Below are 20832 nucleotides of genomic sequence, written 5' to 3'. Positions count from 1 at the left end.
TTTACAATAAATGTCTTAAAATGCCTGATTGGTTGTAAAAAGTTTTGTTTTTGTCCTGGCATGGTTTTGTCCTGATGTATTTTTAAGTTAAAATGGTAATAGCAAATTTAGAGATAATTTTTAAACCTTAATCTTCACTTTTCACAATTGAAATAAAAACTGGCTTAATTTAGGTATCAGATTTGAAATCTGTATTAGCAAAACAAAAAAAAAGAATGCTTATGCCTTGTCACTATAAATTTATTAATTTAAAATAAATCCATCTCTGCTGGTGATCCAGTTCTCCTATTAGTCCAGTTCTGCTGTGACTGAGGATTGACGACTGATAATTACAGTGATGGGCATAGTCACTGGCTGAGGATAGAGGAAGAAGAGAACAATGGAATGCCTTGAAACACTGGAGAGTCATTCTCTTGTTTAATACCATATTCTACTTTGATTTCCACGATACTATTTCCTCCTGTTGCTTACTATTTTTCAGTCTCTATTGGCCATTTCTTTGCTGCATCGTACTTAAATTTTGGTTCTCTGAGGTTCTGTTCTTGGCCCTCTTGTCACTTTTCACTCTCTGTCTCTAGGAAGAGTCAGGCAGTTCTGTGACTTTAGCTACTACACTTAAGCTGGTAATTCCCAAACATTCACCATTGCTCAATAAATGGTAGATGTTGCCATTATCTGTGTTTCTGGCCCTTACACAGTTCTCGGGCTTTAGTCATGTTTTCTCAGTTGTCAACTATATACCTCCTCCAGGATGGCCACAGTCCTTGTGAGCTGACATTTCCCAATATTACACAAAATACTGTACAAGTTTTGTATAAACTTCTGTATAGTGTACAAAAATATTTCTACAAAAAATATTGTACAAATCCTTCCTCCCTGCCTTTTAAAATCTGGTCCTGCTCCAGGATTCTCTGTTGCAATACAAACTCACTAATGCAGCCAAGAAACCTCAGGACAGCCTTGACTTCTCATTTGTTTTTGTTTTTGTTTTTTTACTTATCATCCCAAATGCTTAAATCCATTTATAAAAAAGATGACTACAGATCAATGTCTCTTAGAAACATACATGCAAAAATTCATAAATGCTACTTCATACCCATTAGGATGGCTATTAACAACAACAACATCAACAACAGAAAATAACAAGCATTGGTGAGAAATGTGGAGAAATTGGAGCCTTTGGGCATTGCTGGTGAGAATGTAAAATGTTGTAGCTACTATATAAAAAACAGTATAGGGTTCAAATGTAGGGATCCGAAGGGGTACGTGCACCCCAATGTTTATAGCAGCAATGTCCACAATAGCCAAACTGTGGAAAGAGCCAAGATGTCCATCGACAGATGAATGGATAAAGAAGAGGTGGTATATATACACAATGGAATATTATGCAGCCATCAAAAAGAAGGAGATCTTGCCATTTGCAACGACGTTGATGGAACTGGAGGAGGTGTTATGCTGAGTGAAATAAGTCAATTGAGAAAGACATGTATCATATGACCTCACTGATATGAGGAATTCTTAACCTCAGGAAACAAACTGAGTGTTGCTGGAGTGGTGGGGGGTGGGAGGGATGGGGTGGCTGGGTGATAGACATTGGGGAGGGTGTGTGCTATGGTGAGCGCTGTGAATTGTACAAGACTGTTGAATCACAGACCTGTACCTCTGAAACAAATAATGCAGTATATGTTAAGAAAAAAAAAGAAGATAGCAGGAGGGGAAGAATGAAGGGGAGTAAGTCGGAGGGGGAGACGAACCATCAGAGACGATGGACTCTGAAAAACAAACTGAAGGTTCTAGAGGGGAGGGGGGTGGGGGGATGGGTTAGCCTGGTGATGGGTATTAAAGAGGACACGTTCTGCGTGGAGCACTGGGTGTTATGCACAAACAATGAATCATGGAACACTACATCAAAAAGTAATGATGTAATGTATGGTGATTAACATAACAATAAAAAATTATTTAAAAAAACAGTATAGGGTTTCCTCAAAATATTAAACATAACATTATCACATGACCCAGCTGTCCACTTCTAGGTACCTAGTCAAGGAACTGAAAGCAGGGACTTGGACAGATAGTTGTACACCAATGTCCATAGCAGCATTTTTCACATAGCCAAAAGGTGGAAACCCAAATGTCCATAGACAGATGAAAGTATGAACAGATAAACAAAATGTGTGTGTATATATATATATATATATATATATATACACTGGAATATTATTCTGCCTTAAAAAGCATTGGAATTCTGAGACATGCTACAACATGAATGAATCCTGAAAACAATATGCTGAGTGAAATAAGACAGACACAAATGGACACATATTGTATCATCCTACTTATATGAGATAACTAGAATAACCAGATTCACAGAAACAGAAAGTACAATAGTGGTTACTATAGGCTGGAATAGAGGAGAATGAGAAGTCAGTGTCTAATGGAAACAGAGTTGGGGATGATGGAAAAGTTCTAGAGATGGATAGTGGTAGCAGGAGCTTAATCTTCACGTGCAGTGGTCTGATTTTTTAAGTTCCCTGTCCAGCAGCAGAGCAATACAGAGCAAGTAAAGCTACCTCTCCTAGACACAGACGTGGGACATTGGAGATATCTGGGGAGATGGGAACAACAGGCTCTCAGCCTATAATGGCAAATGATATGCCGCTGTTATCCAGGAGTAAAGGCCCTGAACCATAGAAGGAGGTTGAGGGACAAGTTCAATAGAAAACAGAAGTCATTTACTCTGTCTACAACCCTGCAGTCTCTGTCAGAGTTTGGTTATACTGCTTGAGCTGATACAGAGAATTGAAATCTCCATTAGTCCGTGGGATGATCAAACAATTCCAGATGATAATAAGACCATTTTATAATGAACAACTTCCTTTCACCATAAATGACGCAGTGCCAGGTAATCTACTTATTCTCTTGTTAAACAGTTATTGCATGTTGACTAAAAGTTCCATATTGTGCTAGGCACTGAGAATATTAAATATATGGGAGGAGTCCTTGCCTTCAAGAAGTTCATATTCTCGTAGGAAGAGAAATAGTAAACAATTGCATGACATGATATATGTCACAAACACTAAATATAACAGAGGGGTGTAAAAGGGAAGGGATAATCAATTCCACCTGGATGGATAGTAGAGGAAGGGACATCAGAGCTAGATCTTGCTAGATGTTTTTAAATCAAATGTTTATTTTTCTTCCATCATGAATATGAAGCATTAATTAAATTTGGAAAATAAAACAATTCTCAAGGATGAGTTCGTCAGATAAAAATCTAACTTTTTAAAGAAATCAAATGATTTTTTTTATTCATTCAGCAGTATTTATTGCCTCAGCCCCATGATAGGTTCCAGGAATGCTCGAGGACAACTGCCATTAAAAAGTAAGCACAGGAGAGGCTCCTAGCTGGCTCAGTGTGGTAGAGCTTGTGCCTCTTGATCTCAGGGTCCTGAGTTCAAGCCCCATGATGTAGAGCTTGCAAACAAGCAAGCAATAAAAAACTTTAAAAAAGAAAAAAGCACAGGAGGCTTTGGCAACATGAGGTTACATCTAACCTGGATAGATTGAAAATGCGGAGATTTACACTTTTAGGCCAGGATTATATTAAGCACTGTCTTGATTTTATCTACATTGTATTCGTTATTTCAAAATGTGAAGGAGTGACATGAGAAACTCCCCACAAACGTGCCTGACTTTGCATATGAAGGAAAATCCACTATAGACATCTCTGGGAGCTACTCACAGTTTGCCTGCACGTTCCCTTCCCCTCCCTCCCCCTGAGTCTTCTGAGGGTTACCTTGGTTAAGATTTAGATGGGGGGGGGGGGGCACAGAACAAGGAGTCCAGCCAAGAGGTCCGCTGCCGTAGTAGATACAGCAAGAGTATCGAGTCATGTTTCTTCTGTTCCTCTAGACCTCCCTTTTTAAGTCCAGTTCTGGGCCAGCTCTGTGAGTAAAAGAATACATGTCTCCAAGGTTGGGAAGGCAGAACCAGGCAAACAAAAAAAGCAAGGAAACTCAGACCAGTAATTGTGGAGAAGGAAGATTTAACAGACTCCAAGTATATTCTTACTTTATTGTAACCCTCCCAACAACTCTTATCAATTCAAGTGACCGAATGGGTTCATGGAAGAGGGTAAGCAACTTGCTGGGGGTCACAACCCTTAAGGTGAACAAGCCACCCCCTGCACCGCGGGGCGCAAGGGCATTCGCGCTGCCTCAGCCTCAGCCCAGGAGCGCGGGGCCCTCTTGAGAGTTCAGGCCCTAACGCCCCGGGCACGTGCCTTTGGTGCCTCCAGGTCTCCTTCCCGTTTCTCCGCAGCCTAGCACCGCGCCAGGCACAGGGGGCTCGCTCAGCACTACGCGGCCGGCCGAAAGGCAAGCAACTCAGGGATCTGTTCCCGGCGCCCCACCCTCTGCCAGGCCTTCCCTCCGCGTCCTCCATGGTGGAAGGCGCTCTGAGAGGCTGCCACCGCGTGGCCTGCGGAACGGCCCTCGAAGCCCCTTCCGCCCGGCCTTGCCTCCCCCCGCCCCGGGGGTCCGGCTCCCCTGCGACGCGCCGGCCGGCCCAGCCCGCCTCCCGCGCCCGGAAGCCGGGCGCCGCGCGCTGCAAATGCCTGCGCGGCGCGACCGTGGGCGGTTGGTCTCGCCGCCGGTCTTACCAGTCGGCGCGAGTCCGGGGGGCGCGGCATCGGGCGGATCGCCAAGGGGACGCCTCGCCAGGCGTCTCTCCCGATCCCTCTGTGCCTTGAGCCTGGGTCTGCCAGGCTGTCCAGCCAGGGACGCGGGCGCGGGGGCGTGGGCGGGCCAGACACGCCGGCCTGACCGCTCCCGGGCCGACGGCAGCGCCGCGCCTCGGAGATGTGCTCCACTCCCGGGCTGCCCACGCCGGGGGCCTCGCTGGTCCTGCGGGTGTCGTTCGTGGACGTGCACCCTGAGGTGATCCCCGTGCAGCTCTGGGGGCTGGTGGGCCAGCGGCGGGAGGAGTACGTGCGGCTGAGCCGGGAGATTCAGGAAGCGGCGGCCACGCGCGGCCGGTGGGCGCTGGGTGGCGCCTCGGCCTCACCGGGCGAGCTGTGCCTGGTGCAGGTGGGGCTCATGTGGCACCGCTGCCGCGTAGTCAGCCAGCAGGCGCAGGAGAGCCGCGTCTTCCTGCTCGACGAGGGCCGCACCATCACGGCGGGCGCGGGCTCCCTGGCGCCAGGGCGCAGCGACTTCTTCCACCTGCCGTCCGAGGTGCTGGGCTGCGTGCTGGCCGGCCTCGTGCCGGCGGGCGGCGGCGGCGGCGAGCCCCAGCACTGGCCGTCCAGTGCCGTGGACTTCCTCAGCAGCCTGCAGGGCAAGCAGGTGCACGGGCGGGTGCTGGACGTGCTGCTGCTCCATCGCGTGGTCCTTCTGGACGTGCCCGGGCTGTTCCAGCAGATGCAGGAGCTCGGCCTGGCGCGGCAGGTGCCTGACAGCCTCTTCCGCTCGCTGCTCAAGCGCTACCTAACGGCGGCCACCGCTGGCATGGGCTCCGGGATCCCGGCCCTCCCGCGCATCCCTCCCAAGCAGGAGCAGCCTGGCCTGGATTACTTCTACCCGCAGCTGCAGCTGGGCGTGACGGAGCCCGTGGTGGTGACCCAGGTGTGCCACCCCCACCGCATTCACTGCCAGCTCCGGAGCCTCTCGCAGGAGATCCACCGCCTGTCCGAGAGCATGGCCCGGATCTACCGGGGTTCCCCGGGGACAGGGGATGAGACCTCTACCAGTGCCACCTGGGAGGAGAGGGAGGAGAGCCCAGACAAGCCTGGCTCTCCGTGTGCATCCTGTGGGTTGGACGGGCATTGGTACAGAGCGCTCTTGCTTGAGACTTTTCGGCCCCAGCGCTGTGCCCAAGTGCTCCACGTAGACTATGGAAGGAAGGAGTTAGTGAGTTGTAGTAGCCTCCGCTACTTGCTGCCTGAGTATTTCCGAATGCCCGTGGTGACCTACCCTTGTGCTTTGTATGGACTCTGGGACGGTGGGCGAGGCTGGTCTCGGTCACAGGTCGGTGACCTGAAGGCCCTGATACTGGGCCAGGCAGTGAATGCAAAGATTGAATTTTACTGTTCCTTTGAGCACGTTTATTACGTCACCCTGTACGGAGAAGATGGGATCAATCTGAATTGTGTCTTCGGAGTCCAGTCCTGTTGCTTGGCCGACCGGTTCCTTCAGAGCCAGGGAGTGGAGGAGGAGGAGGAAGAACAAGAAACAGCTTTTCAGTCTCAGTCTCCTGCTGAAGAAGTGGATGAAGAGATTTCACTCCCGACCTTAAGATCTATCAGGTTAAAGATAAACGCCTTCTATGATGCCCAGGTGGAGTTTGTGAAAAATCCTTCCGAGTTTTGGATTAGGCTGAGGAAACACAAAGGCACTTTCAGCAAGTTGATGAGAAGAATGTGCAGTTTCTATTCCTCAGCCAGTAAGCTGGATGGCATAGTTTTGAAACCCGAACCCGATGACCTTTGCTGTGTCAAATGGAAAGAAAACGGCTATTATCGGGCTGTGGTCACCAGATTAGATGACAAGAGTGTGGATGTGTTTCTAGTTGACCGTGGCAGTTTGGAAAATGTGGATTGGTATGACGTGAGGATGCTGCTTCCCCAGTTTAGGCGGCTACCCGTATTGGCTCTCAGGTGCACACTAGCAGATATTTGGCCTTTGGGGAAAAGTTGGAGCCAGGAGGCAGTTTCCTTTTTTAAAAAGACTGTACTCCACAAAGAATTAGTTATCCATGTCCTTGATAAGCAGGATAATCAATATGTTATTGAGATTCTTGATGAATCAAGATCAGGGGAAGAAAACATTAGTAAGGTAATTGCTCAAGCTGGGTATGCTAAATATCAGGAATTTGAAACAAAGGAAAACATTCCCGGAAGTGTCCACTCTCCAGGGCATGTTTCAAGCCATTTTACTGCTGAGCATGATAAAATATCTCCTGCCAAAAAGGTAGAAGTAGAACAGAAAGCCAAGAGCGACAATAAAACTACATCTGTTTCAGAAATTTTGACTGGTACAACAGTCATTACAGACATTCCAACTGGACTAGTTGTGCAGGAAAAAGAGAAAAGAGTGTCTGTTTATTCTTCTCTTATACAGAATTTCTTGGAAATTAAGCCAGGCTCTTCTTGTAAAGGAGAGCTGAAAGTTGGAAGTACAGTAGAAGTCCAAGTGTCTTATGTTGAAAACCCTGGCTACTTCTGGTGTCAGCTGACCAGGAACATTCAAGGATTTAAAACTTTGATGTGTAATATCCAAGACTACTGCAAGAACACAGCTACTCCTTACCAGGGGACCACCCCCGCTTGTTTGGCAAAACGAACAGTAAATGGAAAATGGTCCAGGGCTGTGATTAGCAGGGCACAATCTGCAGAGCATGTCAAAGTAATGTTTGTAGATTATGGAGACAAAGAAATGGTATCTATGAAGAATATTTACTCAATTAGTGAAGAATTTCTCAAGGTTAAGGCTCAGGCTTTTCGGTGCAGTCTTTATAATTTAATTCAACCAACTGGTCAAAATCCTTTTGCTTGGGATGAAAAGGCAATACAGGCTTTTAGTGAGTTTGTTGACAATGCATGGGAAGAGAATCTCGAATTAAAATGCACAGTATTTGCTTTGGCTTCAGTACAAGATGAAGAACTGTTTAATGTTGTGGATTTGCTCACGCCCTTTCAGAGCGCATGCCATTTTTTGGTAGAAAAGAGACTCGCAAGACCAGTTAAACTTCAGAAGCCTCTGGAATCCTCTGTTCAGTTACATTCTTTCTACTATTCGACACATGATATGAAAATTGGAAGTGAAGAATCCGTGTATATAACACATGTTGATGACCCTTGGACATTTTATTGCCAACTGGGAAGAAATGCGAGTATTTTAGAACAGTTGTCCTATAATATTACACAATTAAGTAAAGTTTTGCTGAATTTAAAAACATCTCCCTTGATCCCTGGAAACTTGTGCCTTGCCACGTATACTGATGGAAACTGGTATAGGGGGATAATAATAGAAAAAGAACCAAATAAAGTCTTTTTTGTGGATTTTGGAAATATTTGTGTGGTAACAAACGAGGATCTGCTTCCAATACCTAGTGATGCATATGATGTCTTACTTTTGCCCATGCAAGCTGTTAAATGTTCATTATCTGATATTCCTGACCATATACCAGAAGAAATTACAACGTGGTTTCAGGAGACTATTTTAGATAAGTCATTGAAGGCTTTGGTTGTAGCAAAAGATCCAGATGGAAGACTGATTATAGAACTATATGATGACAGTATTCAAATTAATGCTAATATTAATGAGAAGTTAGGGCTACTTGGCTACAAAGATGGGACAAGAAAAGAAGAAAGTGAAGCACTCCTCGCTGCAACTGAAACTCTTGAAATAAAGAAGCAAAATATGAAGTTGTCACCGACAGAGTACATAAGTAAATCAGTAGAGAGCAAATTATGTAGTATGGAGATCTTGGGAGAATCCTACAAATCTAAGGTCAGCTCAGCATGTAAGGAAACCAAGCTCTTACGAAGTTCAACAAACATAGTCACTCATTATCAGGACTCTGTGGGAAATCAAGGTAATCAAGTGTGTCCACTAACACCAGAAAAGAGAGAAGAAAGTTTTGCTGAACCACCTTTGAAAGCGACAAAACTAGAAGCTTCTCCTTCAGAGAGAAACATAGGAGATTTATATAACAAAGATTTGCCTTTAAAACTTTCTGACTTCCCTCAGAAGATTATAATGCCTGGCTTTAAAACAGCTGTGTATGTTTCTCATATAAATGACCTTTCAGACTTTTATGTTCAACTAACAGAAGATGAAGCTGAAATCACTCATCTTTCAGAGAGGTTAAATGATGCTAGAACGAAGCCAGAATATTATTCAGGTCCACCTTTGCAGAGAGGAGATGTAATATGTGCCATTTTTCCGGAAGACAATTTATGGTATCGTGCTGTGGTCAAGGAAAAACAACCCAATGACCTTCTTTCTGTACAATTTATAGATTATGGCAATGTTGCTATGGTTCATACTAACAAGGTAGGTAAGCTTGACCTTATGAATGCACTGTTACCAGGATTGTGCATTCACTGCTCCTTGAGGGGACTTTGGGTCCCTGAGATTTTAAAATGTAAGGAAATGATGCATTACTTTTCTCGAAGGACAGATGAGGTTCAAATAAGATGTGAATTTGTTAAATTTCAAGACAGATGGGAAGTTATTCTTGTGGATGAACATGGGATCATAGCAGACGATATGATTAGCAGATATGCTTTCAGTGAAAAATCTCAAGTAGGACTTTCTAATCAAATAATTAAAAGTGCCTGCTCAAAGTCTGTCAACAAAACTGACATTGACACTTCACTGTTTCTTAACTGGTATAATCCAAAGATGAAGATGATAAGAGCTTATGCCACCGTGATAGATGGACCTGAGTATTTTTGGTGTCAGTTTGCCGATTCTGAGAAACTTCCGTATTTAGAAGTAGAAGTACAAACTGCTGGAGAACAGGTAATGGATAGGCGAAGTTGTGTCCCATGCCCTCATATTGGAGATCCTTGCATAGTGAGATATAGAGAAGATGGACATTATTATCGGGCACTTATCACCAGTATGTGTGATGATTATCTTGTATCTGTCAGACTTGTAGACTTTGGAAACATTGAAGACTGTGTGGACCCCAAAGCACTCTGGAACATTCCTTCTGAACTTTTGGTGGTCCCCATGCAAGCCTTTCCATGTTGCCTCTCAGGATTTAATATTTCAGAAGGTGTGTGCCCTCAAGAGGGAAATGACTACTTTTATGAAATAGTAACAGAAGATGTGTTGGAGATAACAATATTAGAAATCAAAAGGGATGTTTGTAATATCCCTTTAGCAGTTGTTGACTTGAAAAGCAAAGGCGAGAGTATTAATGAGAAAATGAAGAAATATTCTAAGATTGGTATTAGTAACAGTGATCTGCCCTATGAAAAGAAAGGCCCAGAGACAAAGGGAGGCCTTGGGTCCCTCAGTCCTGAGTTTGGACTTAAGAAACCAAATAGTAAAGCTGGACAAGAGAAAACACTGTATGTAGAGCCACAGACAGATGAGCTCTCCGAAAGAGCTGAAAAAGACTTCAACATTCTCGAAACCAAGCCAAGTAAATTCTATGCCCCTGACACTGATAACATTTTTAAAGCTTTCGAAAACCCATGCAAAGATAAAATTGGCCCCGAGGTCCTGGAAGGTAAAATAGAGTGCCATTTGTTTGACAAGGCCAAGTTTGATGATCAGTACCTCATGACAGGATTTAACGCATTACTACCACAGGCGAGCGAAACAAAGGAGATGCTAGAACTGAACTCCCTCGAGGTGCCCCTTTCCCCTGATGATGAATTCAAAGAGTTCCTGGAACTGGAATCCATTGAGTTACAGCATTCCCTCGTCGGGGATGAAGAGAAGGAAGAGCTAGGCCTGGTGCCTCCAATCGTGCCGCTACCCCAGGGCTGTGACCCAGAAGGCACCCTGCAGCCATTTACGGTGCAGCTTCCCCTCAGCTGTGATTTGGAGAAACAGCTGGAACTCGAATTACCCACAGCCCAGCTGTGTCTGGATGACAAAATAAACCCTACGTCGCTAAGAGTTTGTCAGAAGGCCCAAGAACCCACGTGTGCAGAAGACACAAGAGAGTCAAGTTGTGTGGAATGTTTCGAGGACCAGCATGGGTCACCACTGCACCTACATGGAAAGAATCGTGATACCAACATGCAGACTGAAACGAATATATATAAAGAAGAATTTACAGAGTATAACAACAGAGTTGCCATTTCATCATTGACTTTGTTCTCTGAAGAAGAATCCAGAGCCGGAAAGAAGCACCATAATAATGCTTTACAAGATCATGTCTCAGGTAAGTGATTTCTCTGACTTTATTTAACTCCGTGTCTTTCAAAAGTACTTATTTGTCTCAAAGATAATGCTTATTTATTTATTTTTGTCTTGGTTGGTTTTTTAAATGAATTTTGGGGGAAAAAGTTTAGAACCCGAAAAGAGAATCAGATTTGGATTTCATGAAAGGCATCTTAAATGTGGGGAGATTAAGTTGTGAAATCAATGTGGAATCATGCTGTATGAAATGCTGAATTGTTAATACTGTGTTTAAAAGTAGAATGCTTTAAATCAGTTGTTTCCAAAAAGAAATTATGTTTAAAATGTTAACAAATAGGCTTTAAAAGCAAGGGGTTATTTTTCTGCTAAGTCTTAAAAAAACAGCGTTCCTTTGCTAGGCACTTCTATAGGCATGAATTGATGATAGGGATCACTTTGGCAGTTTTCAAATTTAACTATTTTGTTTTATGCAGATACCTTGCCATTGATTTAGAAACCCCTAAACAAACACTAGATTTAGGGAGCTTATATTAACCATACAAGAGAACAGCCATGAGTAAATATTGGAGAATATTTATTGTCATTAACTTTTTTACAAATTACATTTACTGATATTTTCTTGGCTACTTAGTAAGATTTAAAAGTTACATGAAATGGCTAACTTTTAGGATTTTTAAAATAATCAATGTTAGACTTTTTATAAGTCAGTTTTTATATTGTTAAATTTGAGCCGTTCTACAAAAGAGAGAAAACAGCGGTCTAGGGAGAATGAAAATTACCATAATCGCACCATTGGTAAGCTGCAATGCACTTGCTTGCTGTTGTGTCTTTCACCTTGTGTGTGTGTGTCTATTTACGTACAGTTCTAAAAACTAAACAGAAATCACAATCGTAGTGTTGAATCCTGCATTTTAATCCCTTAAATATGCTTTCAAAATATTTTAATTCTATGGTATGCCACTCTGGATATACTGTGATTTAAGTATTACCCTAGATTTTTAGTCCTCATTGCCACATTTTAATAAGTAATAGCTTTATGATAAGAATGTCTGCTAACTTGTAATATGCTGCTTCGCTAAAGAAAATGGCTCTTGTAGGGGTGTTAAGTGTCTGCCTTCGGCTCAGGTCATGGTGCCAGGGTCCTGGGATCGAGCCCCACGTCGAGCCCCACGTCGGGCTCCCTGCTTGGCGGGAAGCCTGCTTCTCCCTCTCCCACTCCCCCTGCTTGTGTTCCCTCTCTCACTGTGTCTCTGTCTGTCAAATAAATAAATAAAATCTTAAAAAAAGAAAAAAAAAAAAAGAAATGGCTCTTGTAACCACTGACCACATCACATGTGGCAATAGTAACCAGCTTTTAAGAGTAAGTTTCAAAGTCAGGAATCCAGTTCATATCCTAGAAAAGACATATCACATCATAGTGGTATTTTTTGAAGAAAGCGGTAAGGAATTATATTGGGGAGGGGCACCAGGAGAATTTAAAATAAAATTCAGGAAAAGAGACAGACTCACACCATACATGATGCTGATTATATAGGAATAGTGAGTGCAGATTAAGAAAATGCTTTGCTTCTGTATCTAACATCAAAGGATTAAGAGGTATGCATTGAGGCTTTATTCAATTTGGCAGCTCAACCGGAGAAAACCTACACTCTGAAAGGATTTACTGTTGGATCCAAATGTGTTGTGTGGTCAAATCTAAGAAACACATGGTCTGAATGTGAGATTCTGGAAATCGCTGAAGAAGGCACAAGGGTAAGTGAAGTGGGAGTATTTCATCTCCAAATGTACTTGGCAACTGTTAAGGAAATTTTACTGAAAGTTACCAGATTAGAAAATGCAACTGAGCAGACATTTTCTGGATCATTCCCCCTGATAATTTGGTGCAGTGCAAAAGTCATTTCAAAGTTCATATATAAGCATCCTAGCAAGAAACCTTCTTAGGCTCTTTCATCTCCCTTGCCTCTGAAATCCCATCCATCACCAAATTTTACACTTTCCACCTCCTACCATGTAGTTAAAACTTTTTATGCCTAATGCCACTGCCTTGGTTTTAAGTCCCATGTTTTACAATTAGATTACTCTATTTACCCTTTTATTTGGTTTACTTCCAGTCTTCCTTCAGTTGATTCTCTACACTGCTAGTGTGAAGTTTGTCAAACTCAAATCTGAGTAGGGCATTCCTGCGTGTAAAATTTGCTGGGGCTTTCTAGTTGATGGTGCTTCTCCTGCGATCTGAAAATCACCCGTAGCAGAATCATCTGCTGTGTTTCTTAGATTGTGGATGCCTAGACCTTGCCCTGGCTGGCTGATTCAGAATTTCTGGGGGGGAGGCCAAGGAATGTGCATTCTTATGCCATTAAAATTTGAGAACCAGCAGTCTAGGATAGAAAAGTCAAGCTCATTAACATGGCATGGTCCTCTAGAGGCCCTGGAAGTACTCTAGGTTTGAGTGTCCATATTATTCTCCAGTCTTATGTTTATGTTTTGTACCTTATGTTAGATGGACATCAAACTGCTTGATTTCTCTTATGTATACCATTCTACCTGGCTTCTCTGATATTTTTAATAATGCAGTTCTATTCACTTGTATTCTATCTCCCTCCCAGACTGGGTAATTTCCACTTATTTTCGAAAGATTTTCATTTCAACTTCATTTTCATTTTGCACTGCCTTTTCCAGGAAACATTCACTAGCATTATTTTCTAAATCTCTACATCTTTTCACCCTCCCCCTCCTACCAAAAAACCTTGGCTTGATACCTATATTATTCCTATTATCCCTGCTAGAGAAAAGTCTGTACTTTCTACCTTGTATTGTAATGTTCTGCTTATAGGTCTGTTTCTCCACAAAATTTTGAACTTCTTAGATCTCGTTGTTAACCGTCTTTGATCTCTAGGCATGGATACACAATATGTTAATTGAATGGAAGTTTTGTTGAGTTGAAATGTAAAATTGAAGTTTAGTAAAATTATTTTCATTGCCTTTTGAGGTATTCCATTTGAAGAAGGATTGCTGTGGTCCATAAATCACTTACAGTTTTGGGGGCGCCTGGGTGGCTCAGTTGGTTAGGCGACTGCCTTCGGCTCAGGTCATGATCCTGGAGTCCCGGGATCGAGTCCCACATCGGGCTCCCTGCTCAGCAGGAAGTCTGCTTCTCCCTCTGACCCTCTTCCCTCTTGTGCTCTCTGACTCTCATTCTTTCCCTCTCAAATAAATAAATAAAATCTTTAAAAAAAAATCACTTACAGTTTTTGGAAACTACCAGTTTTTATTAATTTTTTTTTCTCTTGCAGGTTTTGAACCTTTCAAATGGTATGGAGGAGATAGTGAACCCTGAGAATGTTTGGAATGGCATACCCAAATTGGATAAGAGTCCATTTGAGGTATGGAACTATATAAACACTAACTGACGAGAGCATTGTCTTTCATTTTGAAAGATGACTTAAGCTATTCCCAAAGCCCTTGTGTTGGGAATAATGGAGAAAGAAAAATACTAATACTGGGATAACAACAATGAAAAACAACAGTCACAAAATCAGTGATTCTGGATTTTATGTTAGGTATCCCTTTGGGCAAACCAGTTATTAATGTTTTACTCTTTGATTTTTTGGAGGGATTTTAAACATGAAAATTGTTTGATGTCTGAGACCTTTATAAAATATGTTTGATGTAGAAAATCTGGAAAAATGGCAGAGTTAAAAAGGAAAAAGTATCTGTCACCTGTAATATATCCATCCAAGACAGAGATTGATCAGTTTTGTTTTCTTTCATAATTTTTTATTTATATGGAATGTAAGTATATCATCTGCATATTTTGAGCATAATTCATTCTGCATAGTTTTATATGCTGTGTTCTTCATTTAAAATTATATGGTGGGCAATTCCCATGCCACTATAATGTCTGGGCATTTGAGTTTATTCTGTCTGGAGTTTTGGAACTTCTTGCTTTAAAATCTGTGTCGGATAGTTCCAGTACCTGGTCATCTCAGGGCTTGACATTTAATGATTGCCTTGAAAAATGATTACCTTTTCCTGATTCTTTGTATGTTGAATAATTTTGGATTATGTCCTGAATGTCTTGAATATTGTGTTGTAAAACTTTGGATCCTGTTAAAATCTTCTAGAAAATATTGAAATTTTTGTTTTAGCAGGTGATCAACTGTTAGGTTCATACCACAAGTTCTGTCTCTCCTGAGTTTGTTGGTTCCATTGTCAGTTTATTTTTTTTTTACCTTTTTTTTTAAAGAAGATTTTATTTATTCATTTGTCAGAGAGAGAGAGAGAGAGAGAGAGCACAAGCAGGGCGAGAAGCAGGCAGAGGGAGAAGCAGACTCTCCGCTGAGCAGGGAGCCCGATGCGGGACTCCGTCCCAGGACCCTGGGATCATGACCTGAGCTGAAGGCAGACGTTTGACTGACTGAGCCACCCAGGCGCCCCTCTTTCCAGAATTTTTAGTTGTAATCAGTGTGAGAGAGAGGCCGTAGTTGGCTCATTCTGCCTTGGCTGCAACCAGAAGACCATAGTTGCATAATATTATATGACATGAATGGTCAGTCACTTGTTAAACCATTTCTCCCAGTGGTGCACATTGAGGTCATTTAAAATGTTCTGCTATGAAAAATCACTGAACATCTCTCTCTACTGCTTTATATTAATTCCATGCTTTTGTTTACTTGTCAAAAACAACAACTTGCTTCATTTATATTGCATCAGTATTTACTAAAAAAATGTTCTTTTACATTCTGATCTTTTCCATTCATTAATTTTTAAGACTTCACAGCCAAATGCATAGATAGATACATACAGGATTCTGTTTGGATAAACTACCCTATACCTGCCAAATGGAAGGTAACAATTTAAGACAAAGTGTTCATAAAATAGTATAGTTATACCTTTGACCTTACATCGATTAGCAAATATAGAGACTACTTATGAGTAAGGCTTTTCTTTTTAAAATTTGGTTAGTAATGAGGTTGAAATGATCCTTTCCTCAAATTTGAAGAAACTCTTGCATATATGTCTACAAATGAACTGGTTTTCCTTAAAAAGTGGATACTGTGAGGTATTAAATTATGCATGACTTTTCTGGTGATCTGTCAAGGCACTGTGATCTGGGAGTCTTTCTGATTACATATTTTTTAGAATTTTTTTTCATCTGAGTGATTTCATTTCACTGTAAGAATATGTCTCATGAATTAATTTCTGTATAGGCCTCATGTACACACACAGTGCTATTATTTGTTGAAAGGAATATAGCAGAAATATCCCTCTTCAGCAAGTCTTTAATAAGGGATCTGTGGCTCACCGTGGATAATGTGTTTGAAGAGTAGCCCTTTGAAAAATGTACCACACACCAGAGTTGTTGGTTTGGGAGCTAAAAATTGGAAAAGGTACTTTATTCCCTGTGTGGGATGCTCCAGTAGACATGTTCCAGAGAAATGAGTATTGGAAAGATAGAAAATGTACTCAGATGATTCTTTACTATAAAATCAGATTGTCACACTTTTAAAAGGATAAGTTTTTCATTGTTTACCATTTTTCTGGTTTATCTGTGGTCCCCTTTCTGATTTTAATCATTTTGTGTCTGTAACAAAAAATTGGTAGTTAATCCAAAGGTTCCTTCTGAAAATAAAATAACTTTTATCACCAGTTTGCTAAGTCTTAAAGATACCATTATCATGAATCCTCAAATAAAAATGGTTTACCAATTTCCTTGGATGTCAGTAGTAGGAAAAAAAACACAAAACTCTTTAGATAGAAATATTAAATGTGCTTCTGGGGATAAATAACCAAGAAGAGGATTTCTTGAAATATTATAAGAAAACTTATTTGTTGATTGAACTAACCTTGAAAATTACATTGTGAATTTGATAAATTTATATTTCAAAGTACTTTAGAGAGTTTTCTCAGTGTTGATTAGCTCATACATTCAAATGATCTTTGTATGTGAAATGATCTCTTGGAATTTCTTTCCGGGTTTTCAGTTTAGCTAATAAGATTCAATTTGTTGAAAGTTACTGGTTATTGCATGATCTTGTTCATAAGTAGCACACTGGTTCTTAGAATTGAGGTGCACTGAGAATGAAGTCAGCTCTGGGGGGCTATGGTATTATTCGAAAAATACGTACTAATGAAAGAGAACAAAGGACTTACTTGGTTATCAGCTTGGTTAACATCATTCTAGCAAAGTACAAAATATGCCAATTTTATAATATTTTAGAGAAATTTTGTTTGATAATAGGTAGAGTGTAGAACAAAATTACTAAAAGAAAAAAAAACAACAACAACAGCAATCTCTGCGGGAATATTTCTCCACAGAATAATTCTCACCATTTTGAGAGGACATTAAATTTGTTATGATAGCACCATGTAAATAATTTTGTTTCTTTCTTTTTCAACTTGAAGGTTTTTTTTCCTCTCTCTCTCTCTCTCTTTTTTTTTTTTTCCAGAAAAGGGGTCTGGAGGTGATATAGATTTAACAGTGGATCCATAGATGTGCCAGTCACTCAGAAACTGCTCTTAAACAAGTGGCATCTCACCCAGACCGACAGAGCATTCGAGCCTATCGAGAGCATGTAATCACAAGAAGCTGTCATTTTTGAAAACTTTGATATGCACTGAAAACAAAATAGATCTCAGGGTGATTATGCAATGGATTTATAGTGGTGTTGCTGTGTATATGGATCTGGGATCTTTCGTCTCCCTTTAAATGTGTTATGTTCCTAATCAGTTAGGATTTATTTTGCTAAACAGTTTGCTAACATATTACTCAAATTTCAAAAAAAACCCCTATTTTTGTTTCTTTTGAATATAGTGTTTAAATTAAAATAGAAAATTATAGGTTTATGACAAGTATATCATATGATGCTACTTTGGGGGATGGCTTTGTTTGCAGTAACTCCTCCAGATTTTTGGTTTTGTTTCTGAAGCTTTGCCTTGTCTATGTAGTTAAATATTTGACTAATACTCCATTTGATTTTGGAAGTATTCTAATACGACCCCAGATCTGAATAAAGTTTCTCCTGAAAGTTGTGGTGGTTTCATTTTATTAAAAAGGAAGTACGATTCTGGAACATCTGTGGTTCCGGATTATCTGTAGTAATGGGGGAAACAGCAGTCATCAATATTAGCTCTTATAGGTCAGTCCCTCAACTGGTGCTTTAAGTGCATTTCTCAAATTCTCAACCACAAGGGGCAATATTATCCATATTTTATAGGTGAGAAAATTGACGCTTTTTAGAGAAGTTACATAACTTCTCTATAGGTCAAAGAGCTGGAGAGTCTCAGAAACCTGATCAGACGCAGACCCATCTAACTTCCAAGCGCATGCTGTTAAAACAGGATTTTGTATAGGTGGTGGTACAGATCCTTGCTGTGGGACACCTCTTAGCCGAATGCGGCTAATGAGAGATGTGACCTGGACAGGTTATACACGACCTCTGAGACTTGATCTTCCTCATCTGTCAAGCGGGGTAATAAAACCTTTCTCAAAGTGCTTTTAAGACTGGAACCTAGTATTCTTTTCCCTGAAAGATACTCAATGTGCGCATTGGGTAATTATTATATTTTTAAGTTTTAACTCATTAGGTCTTTTTTTTGTGGTTATATTTTCCTTTAGCATCTGCATATACCACCGACAAAGGATTTTAAAAAGATATTACTGAATGAGACATCAGGACAATTGGAAGTGTTATCCATTTCTAAAATGAATAAGGAGGTTTGCTACGTGAAGGTGGGGGAAAGATGTATGTCTGTGAAACATTGTCAGACCCTGAAGCCTGATGAGGGAACAGTGAGAACTAAGGACCTTGAAAGTTGGGTATAACTTCAATAAGTAGAAAGGAGAGGGTTTTGCAGTAAACATAGTTGAGGTAGAAAGCATATTGCTTGTTCCTGGGTTAAGAATAGACAAGTTTGGTTCCTTCCTGCAAGTGATATGGCTGTGGATTAGTGGCAGAAAAGGTCAGAGAAGATACATTAGGGCCAGGTTATAGAAAGCCTTCAGTTTCATGCTAAGGAGTTTAACTCTTCAAAAATTTTTAAAATCAGAATGGCTATAGGACAGGAGAAGTCAAATTTCTCAAAATGAGTGTTTTTGCACCCTGAAATATTGACAGCCTGAAGTGTCAAATCAAAATACACAGTTACTTATTAACTGAGCACAAGGTGTAGGGATGGAATAAAGTTAACCAGGCTTGCTTACGAAGTCCTGATGATCCCTGTTCACAAGGCTTAAACAATTATGAAGAATTCATAGGAACCAGACCATAATTAAGCCAAAATATACTTAACTTATGAGTGGCACACATTTTTATATTCCTCAGGAAACAAAAACCATTTCTCATGACTCCCAGATGTATAAGCATAAAGTTTTTTGCTTTTTACCTCCATATATAGACCTACCTCGGAGATACATGCGTTCAGTTCCAAACCACTATGGATAACCACAATGAAGTGAGTCAAATGACTTTTTTGGTTTCCCAGTGCATATAAAAGTTATGTTTACACTACAGTGTAGTCTATTAAATGTGCAATAGCATTATCTAAACAAAGCAATGTACATACCTTAATTAAAAACTATTGCTAGAAAAATAACCTAACCATCAGCTGAGCTTTCAGTGAGTTGTGATCTTTTTGCCAGTGGAGGGTCCTGCTTGCATGTTGGTGGCTGCTGACTGATGGGGGGGTGGGGTAGGGTGGTTGCTGAAGGCTGGGCTGGCTGTGGCAGTTTTAAAAAATAAGACAACAATGAAGTTCACCACATCGATGAACTCTTCCTTCCATGAACGATTTCTCGTGCATGCTGTTTGACAGCATTTTACTCAGAAACTTCTTTCCAAGTTGGAGTGGGTCCTCTCACGCCCTGCTGCTGCTTTCTCAACTAAGCATAACTCCTATTCTAAATCCTCTGTGATCATTTCCACCATCTGCACAGCATCTCCACCAGGGGTAGATTCCATCTCAAGAAACCACTTTCTTTGTTCACCCATAAGAAGCCACTCCTCAGCCATTCACGTTTTATCATGAGATGATAAAGCAAGTCAGTTCCATCTTCAGGCCCCACTTTGAATCCAAGTTCTCTTGCAACTTCCACCCCACCTGCTGTTACTTCCTCCACTCAAGTCTTGAACCTTCAATTTGTAAGAAATGCAATAAACTGCAATGCCCACTAAAGCAACATATGCCTGTATTGTGCTATTCTGCTTCCACTTCATACAGAATTAAAGAACATAAGTAAAACTAATTGGAAAAATCAACCAGTTAAAAGTAATTCTGAATGTTTCCTTTGTTATCCTTCACAGCCTTTGGGTGAATAATGTATTATAACTGGAATCCCTGGCCTGTCTTACACACCTTTCTTGAGTAGGTAGAGTCCACCAGAGATAATCAAGTAAAGGCAAACAAATTATCAACTCTCTTTAATCCATTTTAATCGGCTGCATTTGCCTTGTCTCCAATATTCTTACCCTTGGCCACTCCCCATTTAGTTACCATGTTGAAATTGTTTAGTATCCTTAATCCTGTGGTAAAACAATGCTTTTATCATTTGCTTGATCTAATTTTTCTTCCCATGACCAAAAGTCAAAGGGAAGTGCTTCCAAATTCTACCTAGAATACCATGTTGCTAAAACTCAATTCTACTTGGGGCGCCTGCGTGGCTTGGTTAAGCATCTGCCTTCGGCTCAGGTCATGATCCCAGGGTCCTGGGATCGAGCCCCACGTCAGGCTCCCTGCTCCGCAGAGAGCCTGCTTCTCCCTCTCCCACTCCCCCTGCTTGTGTTCCCTCTCTCGCTGTGTCTCTCTCTGTCAAGTAAATAAATAAAATCTTAAAAAAAAAACCTCAATTCTACTCACAATAAAAAAGAAAAGGGGGGGCATGAAAACCTGTATTGTATTTTTAAGGAGGATTATGTCATTGCAACGTTTTCATTAGCATTGTGCTCGT

General features: G+C 41.2%; 2 protein-coding genes and 1 long non-coding RNA gene across 3 annotated transcripts in view; 2 read left to right on the top strand and 1 right to left on the bottom strand.

The window, feature by feature from the left end:
* The window catches only part of SLC25A27 (solute carrier family 25 member 27), a 31288-nt gene extending 30132 nt beyond the window's left edge, over positions 1-1156 (top strand). The window contains exon 10 of the mRNA XM_035728522.1: positions 1104-1156. The gene's annotated coding sequence lies outside the window, so the exon portion shown is untranslated. The remainder of the gene's footprint in view (positions 1-1103) is intronic.
* LOC113926686 lies at positions 225-4776 on the bottom strand. The gene is made up of 3 exons (XR_003521391.2): positions 4661-4776; positions 3797-3945; positions 225-354 (listed from the first exon to the last, which is right to left on the bottom strand). It is a non-coding gene; the product is annotated as an uncharacterized LOC113926686 (long non-coding RNA).
* Positions 4694-20644, top strand: TDRD6 (tudor domain containing 6). The gene is made up of 4 exons (XM_027601938.2): positions 4694-10908; positions 12514-12638; positions 14180-14269; positions 17336-20644. The coding sequence occupies exons 1-4, from the start codon at positions 4860-4862 to the stop codon at positions 17357-17359; spliced, it is 6288 nt and encodes a 2095-aa protein (XP_027457739.2). The 5' UTR covers positions 4694-4859; the 3' UTR covers positions 17360-20644.
* Positions 20645-20832: the final 188 nt, after the last annotated feature.

This window comes from Zalophus californianus, chromosome 7, assembly GCF_009762305.2.
Source record: "Zalophus californianus isolate mZalCal1 chromosome 7, mZalCal1.pri.v2, whole genome shotgun sequence".
Taxonomy (NCBI): Eukaryota; Metazoa; Chordata; class Mammalia; order Carnivora; family Otariidae; genus Zalophus; species Zalophus californianus.
This window is presented reverse-complemented; position numbering and strand designations above follow the sequence as displayed.